At 52.6% G+C, this 10,392-nt stretch overlaps 1 protein-coding gene across 1 annotated transcript; it reads left to right on the top strand.

The window, feature by feature from the left end:
• The first annotated feature begins 367 nt into the window (after window positions 1–367).
• NEUROG2 (neurogenin 2) lies at window positions 368–2,070 on the top strand. Its single transcript, XM_019723586.3, has one exon. It carries the CDS (start codon window positions 368–370, stop codon window positions 1,103–1,105), a length of 738 nt encoding a protein of 245 aa, XP_019579145.2. The 3' UTR covers window positions 1,106–2,070.
• The last annotated feature ends 8,322 nt before the right edge of the window (window positions 2,071–10,392 follow it).

The raw sequence follows: 10,392 nt of genomic DNA, 5'->3' as shown, positions 1-10,392 counted from the left end.
CACGGGACCGCGCGGGAGGACAGTGAGCTAAGTGAGTGTCCGCGCGCGGCTCCAGCTCTGGGCCGTTGCCCGCCCTCCTTCCCACCGCGTCCGAACGCCCTTTGTCTCGCAGATCTTTGTCGTGGGAACCTCAGTCCCTTCCAACGCGGACACAGCACCCAGCGGGCTGGCGGCGGGGTCCCCACGAGGAGCGCCCTGGGTTTGGGGAGCGCCGGCGGGGTTTCCTCCCCATCTGGGCTCCTCCTGGGCGCCGTTCCCAGCCAGTCCTCTGGGCGCGCGCAGGAACACGTCCGGGTGACACCGGAACGTCCCCCGCTGCTGCGTTGACCCCTCGCTTGGTCCCCGCCCTCCCTGCTTTCTCCGTAGGATGTTCATCAAATCCGAGGCCCTGGAGGTAAAGGAGGACGGGGAGGTGCTGGTGCTTCTGGGCGCGGCTTCCCCCGGCGCGGCGGCGCTCACCCCGCTGTCGTCCAGCGGCGACGAGGACGAGGAGGAGCGAGCCGCGTCGGGCGGAGCGCGTCGGCCGCGCGGGGCCGGGCCCGGGGCGCGGCTGCCGGGCCTGGGGCCCGAGTGCCGGCGGCGCCCCTCCCGGGCGCGGGCTGTCCCCCGCGGCACCAGGGCCGCCGAGACGGCGCAGCGCCTGCAGAAGAGCCGGCGGCTGAAGGCAAATAACCGCGAGCGCAACCGCATGCACAACCTGAACGCCGCGCTGGACGCGCTGCGCGACGTGCTGCCCACGTTCCCCGAGGACGCCAAGCTCACGAAGATCGAGACCCTCCGCTTCGCGCACAACTACATCTGGGCGCTCACGGAAACCCTGCGCCTGGCCGACCACTGCGCGGGCGCCGGCCTGCCGGGCCCGCTGCGCCCCGAGGCCGCGCTGCTGAGCCCTGCTGGCGCGCTGGGCAGCGTGGCCGACAGCCTGTCGCCCGTGTCCACCTGCAGTTGCACCGGCAGCCCCGCGCCGTCCGCGTCCACGTCGCCCTACAGCTGCGCCTTCTCCCCCGCCAGCCCCGCGGGCTCGGACGGGGACTGCTGGCCGCCGGCGGCCCCAGACCAGCGCCGCTGCGCGCCTCTCCGCCCAGTGCCCAGGGACTGCATGTAGGGCAGCGTCCCCGCCGCGCGCCCCCGGCTCGTCCGCTGGGCTCCCTCTGCGGCCCCCGCTTCCCCACCTGCTCCTCCACCCTCTACCCCCAGGAAACGGCTCGCTTCCCCGACTCCACGGCTGCGTGTGGCGTCCCCTGGCTCAGGGCCTCCTTGTTCAGGCGAGCTCTGAGTTGTGGAAGGTGTGATGGAGCTGACTGTCAAAGCGAATGGTAGAATTTGGGGGGCGCTTCTTAAGGCTACAGAGACGCTGGGAAGACGTGCAGGTGGCGGGTCTAGAGAGCTTGCGTGGTGGTGACGTCCCCCGCCCCGTAAAGCCCCCCCCCCGCCGTAGCACCGAGGACTCTGCAGTTGGAGAGGGTCCCGCGGTCCTCCACCTTTGCTTCTGCATAGACATGTTAACGTCCCGTAGAAAGAAGTGTCTTAGCATCTGAACGACGCGACTGGTAATGACGTTGTCCGCAGATTCGCAGCGGCGGGCATCTGCCTTTTTCCCACTGCCGTCTGCGGGCTGTGGGAATCTCACCCGTCAAACCAAACTTTCCTCTGACGCGCACTTTGTTCTGCCTCCCGGATGCGTCGCAAGGCCTATTGTCCCTCCTCCTCCATTTTGCCATCTGTCTCCTATGATTTATAGGGAAAAAAGTTGTTTTGTTAGAGGCCAGGTTAGAAGTCATTGTATAATTTGTAAGCTTTGTAGTGATTGAATGCAAGCGTGGAAATCGAGGCTGAACTCTCTATCAAAAGGAAAAATGTGGAGGAAAAGGGGAAAATGGGGGGGTGCGTCATGCATTATTTATCTCGACCTTGTAGGGGAGAGGAACTCCCCCATTCTTTCAAGAGACTAAAAATAAATCAACAGCCTGAAAACCTCCGCAGACACCAAGCACCGACCGATCAGCTACACGTGTTCCCTTCTATTTATTATAAAGAAAATTTTCATGGGAAAAGTATGTATTTTTTGTATATTCTACAGAGTTTATTCTAGTACGTATTTACCTCTTGAAACACGAGAAAGTTGTTCTTGTGATTAAACTTTAAATAAAATATCTAATTTTCATAATTTTTGTGTTGCGTTATAACCTTTTCCTTGCTTGTGTGGTTTTTAGAAGAATGAGTTGCGTTTTTCTGAAATTTTCCCTATACCACATTGCGTTTTTCATCAGTGTGTGTGCAGAATTTCACTAATGCATAAGGCCTAAGAAATCACCAAAAGCTAAATTTTTTGAGACACTGACACTGACATGAGTGTAACTCTCGGGACAAACAACACTTGAGCAAACTAGACTCGTTTAAAAAGGGGGGACTTAAATGACAATTAAGTCACGATAGGCTCCTAAGTTCAGAAACACTGACTTTAAAAAATAGTGAAGTTGAAATTTCTTGGTGAAGTGTGTTGAAATTTGGTCCTTACACTTAACTTCTTAGAGTTTCAATCACCATCTGCAAGCTGAAAGGTCTTAACCTTTCAGAGGTCTCTGAGGGTCCGGAGCAGCGCCAACACCTGTGAGGCAGCTCAGCCTTTGTAAATTCATCATTGGAAGCTGATTAAGTATCAGCCATTTTAACAAGCTTGTTGGTTTGAAAAGCAAACTCCCAGAGAAAAGACAATATTCAGAGTGAACTGAAAGAATCGCTGAGCTTTTCAATTTTTGTTAAAATGATTAGTCAAAACCCCTTCAAAGAAAAAGCAAAAATGTTTTCGTAATCTCCAAGATAGTCACTGTAGCTTGCGCCTCAATCTCCCAAGCAGAAATCAATGACCTTTGGCTTTGGGTCAAAGATGACCGAGCGAAGGCTGACCACACTTTAGGTTTAAGCCCCTTGAGGGAGGGTGTCCATGACAACACGAGCTAAAAATAAATCACGTTAGCGCAGAGAAGTCGGTGGTTCCCAGGCTCCCGCCCCCAGCTTTCTATCTGCTTCTGGTTTGGGGTCAGCCCTCGGGGCCTCCGCATAAAGGAAGGTGCTGTTCCCTGAGACGTCTCTGCAGCAACTTTCGGTCCCTGGGAAATGCTGTGTTCAACGTCTTCAGGACTCCGGCTTTATCGAAGGAAGCAGCAGCCCCGGGTGAGGTTTCCACGGCTGGAGTGGGAGAGACCTGCTGGAAACCCCTTCTAGTGGAAAGACTGTAATTCTTAGGCTCTCGATTTTCTGGTGAGCGCAGTGAGACCTCCCTTATGTCACCTTATGTCACTGGCGTTTCAAAAGCCCAGCTAGTGAGCAAAGCAGTTGCAGCAGGAGCGTTTTAAAACAGCAGTTTGAACGTCAAACCACTGTGCTTCGGCTGAGGCCGCTGCTATGACGACGCCGCGAGCGTCTTTCGGAAACGGTCCGCGCACAGGTGTGGCGGCCGCCCCAGGTGCAGTCGCTCCCCCACGCAGAACCACCGGTGGTTCTGACGGCGCAGCCGTGGTCTGCAGAGTGGGGCCGGCGGCCGCCCGGCAGCTTCTCGGGGATGGAGGCCCGTTCGGCGGAGCTGGCAGGTAGGTTCCCCGCTGGTCGCGTGCATGTCCGCCGCGCGTCACACTCGGCGGGGGGTCGCCCCTCGGGGACCTGCCTCGCGTCGCGCGCGTTCCCCCACCCGGGCCGGGCCGTCGTCGCCGCTCCTGTGTCCCAGACCCACGTCGCGCCCACGAGCGGGCTCTTCCTGCCCTGCCACTGCCCTTCCAGAGGTTTCTGACCCAGCGGCGCAGGTGCTTCGCGGTGACAGTCCGGCGTCGGTCATGCTCGGCGGCTGGTCCGGGCGGGGCCAGGGGACGGCTCGTCCCTCCCCCGGGTTCGGAGTAGACCCGCCCGCGGGCCACACGGGGACAGAGGCGGCGGGTGTCACCCCCGGGCGCAGAGTTCGCGAAGGGACGTGTGCAGCTAGGTTCCACCGAGAAACGTGGGGCGTGCGGTGCCATCTAGCGTCCCACCCGGCGGGGTCGCCGTGTGACGGACCGTCGCGGGCTGAGTGCTGTCTCCTGCCGCCTCCTTTTCTTCCAGGATCCACGTTAGTGATTAAACTTAAGCAATGTTCCCCAAAAGGGGAGGGGAGACACGCGGGCGAGGTCGCCGGTCCCCGCAGTTCGTCCCCAAAGCCCCGGGGTCCCCTCGTCCCGCCCTCCTCCGGGTGGCGTTTGTCGCGCGCCAAGCATCCGTGTCACTTGGGCTCCGACGTGAGCTGCGGCCTAGTCCTGGGGTCTGGGCCCCCTGGGAACGGCCTGGGTCGTTTCAGAGGGTCGTCGGGCTTCTTAATCCCCCACAGGTGATTTGAGTCGAGGGACAGACGGGGGCTAGACCCTGACGGCTCTTGGTCCGCCTATGCCGGGGTCGCGGGAGGAGGGAGGGCGCCGGCAGCCCTCGCACCGGTTCTCGAGGCACTGTAGCGCGAGGGGACCAGTCAGCTCGGGTCACTGGGGGTGTCTCGCCTCCGTCCTGCCCTCAATAGCGACGCTCTTTTCGCTCATCTTTCCCTTTCACATCTCAGGGCTGTACCCCTGTAAGCGTTCGGGTTCCTCGCATCACGCTTCTCGAAAAGTCGTATTTCTTAAGCAATAGAACGGCTTGGGATCCATGGTCGCTCCTGACCCAAGCGCCCTCTCGCTTTTCCTTTCCGCTGGAGTTGGGGGCAGCGCGTGACATCGTGGTGCGGGGTGGACACTGCGGGAAGAGGCAGGAAGCGAGCATCCCCACGCCGCCGCTTGCGCTGCAGCTAGCCCCCAAAGGCCCGTGACGAGCGTGTCCCGCGTGTGATCCCGCTGAGTGCAGAGCAGGCCGTGTCCCCGCGCGTTTCCTTCCTTTCTCCTTCCTTTCTAATGATCCCATCGTCGCCTTCTCTTTGTCCCGCTCCTCCCCCTCCCCACCTGGGGCATCAAACCATGGAGCAAAGAACCCAAACCTCTCACCGACTTTATCTGATGAGAAGCAACTAAGCAAAAGTACTGAAGTCCGCGTAAAATGGAAACGGGAACCGTCAAAATAAGCAGAGAACTGGGACTGGTTCCCATGGCAGCGGCTTGCGGTAAAGCCTAATTCCTGTGACAAAGAGGTCATCTTCCTTTCCAGATGTGTTTATGATCGCTTCATGCTTTGTATTCTGGCATAAAGCTTCTCGCCGCTGTCAGGGCTCCAGGGCAGCGCTGCGCTCTCGGGGGGTTTATTGCCTCCTTGGTGTAGGATGAGCTGAGAGGAGACAGACCAGTGCCAGGGGGACAGGAGGCGCCCAGAGCGGCCGGAGCTTTCTTCCTGCGAGACCTAAACTTGCTATGCGTTGAAATAGTTTTAAAATGAGGGCTCATACGATAACTTTAACGTGATTTTGTTTTTTCAACCTTTTCTTTTACTTCTACTGAAACACCACATACAATACACGGGGTTGATTCATTGTGAGGTTATGATTATTTTCTTACCCTAGTTTCCAGGTAATTTTGGAAATCAAATGAGGTCAACCTGAAGCATATCTTTGAAACTATGTGGATGGAAGTCTAACCATAAACTTCAGACAAGTATTGTATTAATGCATTCATACTTCTTTCTTATTGCAGTGTCTAGAATGGTCAAAAATGTTTTTTTTTAATCAAAGCTATCTAAACTAAAATATTTTTCTTAACTCTCAAAACTGCATGGCAGCAGCTAAGAAATAGACGAGGAAGAAAACATGATTCTGCTGGTAGAGCAGTAAAGCAACCGAAGGGTCTTGGGTTTCAAGTCTAGGTTTCTCTTGAATTACAAGGAAATGCGGTGACCACACCTGCAGGACCCTGGGTGTGTGCTCAGGCCAGGCTTCCAGGGGCATGCTTGTCAGCATCAGAAAGAGCCTAGTCAAAGTGACTTTTATTTTTCTGTGAGCAAATAATTTAAAAAGGATTTCAGTTCTACTTGAACAGAACTGCTCTGGAATTTCAGGAGATTCTGCTCTGCTGCACTGGGGAGAGCGTTCTAAACTTCCTAGCGTTTTCCTTCGCAAAATGGTTCTACACTACAGAAGCTGAAGCTGCGCTGATGGGGGAGGGCGCTGAGCACTCCTCGCAGTGGCCTCATGGTTGCTCTCCGACAAGCGAGCCTTCCATACCAGCATGTGTGAGGTGGGAACAGCACAGCACATGCAGCCGCGGGAGCAAATCCCTGTGGCCACACCTGCCCAGGTAGCTGCTACTGCCTATCACGGCCCCCAAAGGAGACCACAGTTGCGCCTTCTTTATACATAGCTCTCTTTTCCTCCCCTGGAAAATAAGTGCTGTTACAAGATCTGAGACGGGGTGTTGGTAAACATCAGGCTTCAGATTCTTGCGTTCATGGCACACTTGAATTTTAGACATTTTGTTGGCATATTCGAGGGGAGTCAGAGTCTCCAACCCACACTGAGCACCCCACACCATCCTCACGTGCCTCCCCAGCCCATGACCTTGGCGGCTGTGGATGGCTGCCCTTGAGCCCTGCATGGCTGTTGGAGGACTGTCTTGTCCTGACACGAGGCAATATTCCTGCATGTTCCAGGGGACACATGTCATTGTCACTCCTCTGCAGCTCATGTCCAAAGCCTGCAATTTCATTCATTCCGACCCAGAGAACCCGCTGCTGTCTGTGGAGGATGGAGCTCGTCTCCATGTCTCCACGTGACGGGCTAGCCCTAATGGGCATGCACAGGCCGCTCCTGCTGGGGCCTCCTGGGGTCTCCGTGTCCTCTTGTCGAGATGGTCCGGCTCTGAGTGACCATCTAAGGAGCAGCAGTCCTTCTGAGTCCCCAAAAATCACAGTGGGTGTTGACTGAGGGAGAAAAACCTTGTGAGTTAAAAGCCAGAAACATTTGGTGATTGTCATGTATTGTAACATCCTACTTGAATTAACACGGATGCAGAATTGTTTGAGGACCATATCACTTATTTGTAGCAGGAAAAAAAGGCTTATAATTGCCCCAAACTTAGTGGTTCACATCTGAAGAATTTGAAGATTCTGTTAAAACAGCTATTTTTATTTTTGGCTATGCAATAAAGCTTTAATGTCTCCAAGTCTATAACTATCCTAAAAGTGATTTTTAAAAAAATCATTGCAGCCATTGTTAGGTAGAGAGTTCAGCCGTGTTAAGTATATTCACACAGCCCTGCATCCCATCTCCAGAACTTTTTCATTCTGCAAAACTGAAACTCTATCCATCAACCAACTCCCCTTCCCCTCCCCAGGCCTTGGAAACCCCTATTCTTCTGTATCTATGAATTTGACTCCCCTACATACCTTATATAATAAAAGGTGTTTTATTTTTAATAGTGCCCCTGTCCCCGTTTCCTTCTATCTCCCTGTAACAAACTTTGATTCCATTTCTCCACACTGCTGACATGGAAGCAAGCACATGTAAATTTCTGTCACACGTCACACAGCCTCGCTGCTGTCCTGTGGAAGTAATGTCAGGTGGCTGCCTGTCCTGTACCATCTCTGATTCGGGGCAGTCAGCAAGACAGCACCCACTCGTGGGCACCTGTCCTTGGGGGAGCCCTGCAGGGAGCTGATTCTCTCCTGAATGGGAGCGAGCTGTTTTAGTCGGTTCTGGAGGCTGGTTTGGAGTCGGTTCCTGGGACAGCATGGACCAAACTCACTGTGATAATTAATGTCAATTGCTCCAGTTGTGCCCAAGCCTACAAGGGGACAGTGTGACTCAAGTACCATTTGCCTGAAGTATGATAAGGACCTGTCCACTCAGGCTAAGTGGTGGCCTTGTCACTTTGGAGAGGCCAGAGCACTGCACTGAGTAAGAGGCTTAGTTTACGGTGAGAGTCCCCTGTTACTGACCGGCTGTGTGACCATGACTCACAGGCCTGACCTAAGACTAGATGTTTCCAAAGTCTCTTTTAGGTCTCATTTTCAATGTTTTTATAAAATATGATAGTTTGCTTTTGGAAACACTTTTGGACAAACCCTAACCATTTTATCTTGATATACGAGGTGTGATGTAACCATACAGTGAATATTTAAATTAAAAAAAATTTTATTACAGTAAAAGACACATTGCCATTAATCCCCCTCAAAATACTCCCCCTCACTTTGAACACAGTTATCCCATCATTCCTGCCACTTTCTGGAAGCAGTTCTGGAAGTCCTCTTTCCTGAGTGTCTTTACTTGTGCTGTCGTGGCTGCCTCCATGTCCTGAATCAATTCAAAATGTTTACCTTTGGGGCCGACCCGGTGGCTCAGGCGGTTCGAGTTCCATGCTCCTAACTCCTAAGGCTCCTGGTTCAATTCCCACATGGGCTCTCAATCACAAGGTTGCCAGTTCAATTCCTCGAGTCTCGCAAGGGATGGTGGGCTCCGCCCCCTGCAACTAAGATTGAACACGGCACCTTGAGCTTATCTGCCGCTGAGCTCCTGGATGGCTCCGGCTCCCAGATGGCTCAGTTAGTTGGAATGTGTCCTCTCAACCACAAGGTTGCTGGTTCGACTCCCGCAAGGGTTGGTGGGCTGTGCCCCTGAAACTAGAAAACGGCAACTGGACCTGGAGCTGAGCTGCACCCTCCACAACTAAGACTGAAAGGACAACAACTTGACTTGGAAAAAAGGCCTGGAAGTACACACTGTTCCCCAATAAAGTCCTGTTCCCCTCCCCCAATAAAATCTTTAAAAAAAAAAGTTTACCTTTCATGGTCATTTTGACTGTGAGGAAGAGACAGAAGTCACACAGTGCCAGATCTCATGAATAAGGTAGATGAGGACACACCGTCATGTTTTTATTTGACAGAAATTGCCATGTACTGGAAGCGATGTGTGACATAAAGCATTGTCACGATGGAGGATGATTTACGGCACACTTTAAAATACACCTTCTCTCAACCATAGCTCACACCTGATTGACTGCACTGAACAAGTAGAAACTTGTCACATACTGTAGTCACACAACAGCCTAGCCAACTGTCCCCCCGTGTCTTTCCTTAAGGAAAGAAGAGTCTGTGAGACTGTGCCTTTCTGGGACTCTGTTCCATCCTTGTGTTTACACCTTGTGCCTCTCTGTCTGGTCCCCAAAAGATGGTTTTCAGCCAAAGACAGGTAAGATATCTCACGGGAGATACAACCTAAGCCAGGCGGAACCGAGTGGGGACCCCCAATGAGCTGCCTTAGAAGAATATGGGAAGGAGCCTTGCCTCCCCTTCCCCCTGCCTGGGAAAAGCTGTTGCCGGCTCTGCCTTTTCCCTCTCACCTAATTGTGAGAGAAGTTACAAAAACAATAAAGATCGGTTCTCTCCACTTAGCTCAACGGAGTTGTTACAATATGAGAGACTTGACCCTGAGATGGTACATACTTTAGGTAAGACATCATGGGACCTTGTCCTTCGGCTGTTGACAGACAAAGGGTGATTAGAATAAACGTTTTTCTATTATGATGTATGAGTCTCACAGACCGTGTAAGAAACAATGTTACTTTCTTGTTTTGTATACCTATCAATAAAAACCTTCAGTCGGCCTTGTTCTGGGCTCCAGTCCTCTGAGACTGAGACCCCTGGCCTTCTGAGAGATTTAACTGCATTAAGTCTCTCTTTCTTTCTTTCTTAAAAACTTAACCCAAACCGCCCCTTCTCACACCCTCAATGCCCGTGTTGCGCTGGACGCGACAACATACTGTTACTAAGGTTTGACCACTGCTTCCCATATTGAAGATCCCCCTGCCTTTCTGTTGGACGGCACTCGGCTGTAGTGTTCACTGTATTTTGTGATCATAATGGAAAGGCTTCATGTCACACATCACTTCTGGTACAGCAACTTCTGTCAAATAAAAACATTAAAGTGTATCCTCATCCACCTTATTCACCGGATCTGGCACCATGTGACTTCTGGTTCTTCCCCAGTCAAAGTGATTCAGGACATGGAGGCAGCCATGACAGCGTAACTAAAGACACTCATGAAAGAGGACTTCCAGAACTGCTTCAGAAAGTAGCAGGAATGATGGGATAAGTGTTCAAAGCAAGGGGGAGTGTTTTGAAGGGGGTTAATGGTAATGTGTCTTTTAAAATTTAAACATTCACTGTATTTATTGATCACACCTTGCATTTTCAGAAAGATTTAAAAGAGCCATATTGATTTTCCAAAAAATAGATGGAAAAACCAAGTGTTAAGTTGCCTTTTACAGCTGTGTCTTTAAAGATGGAAATTGGGCTTGGGGAAGGCAGGGGACCTGTCTGTCACACCAGGCTCAGGCTCAGTAACACCTAGGACTTGCTATGTACCTTGAATCCAGTCTTGGTTTTCATTTGGCACTTGCACTGACTGTTTTAGGTGGGGAAGAAAAGCAAACCTTAAGAAAGATACTAAGAACTTGCAGA

Source organism: Rhinolophus sinicus, chromosome 15 (genome assembly GCF_057876585.1).
Source record: "Rhinolophus sinicus isolate RSI-liver-muscle chromosome 15, RSI-T2T, whole genome shotgun sequence".
Taxonomy (NCBI): Eukaryota; Metazoa; Chordata; class Mammalia; order Chiroptera; family Rhinolophidae; genus Rhinolophus; species Rhinolophus sinicus.
Note: the sequence above shows the minus strand (reverse complement) of the source record. Positions and strands in the feature narration are given on the sequence as shown.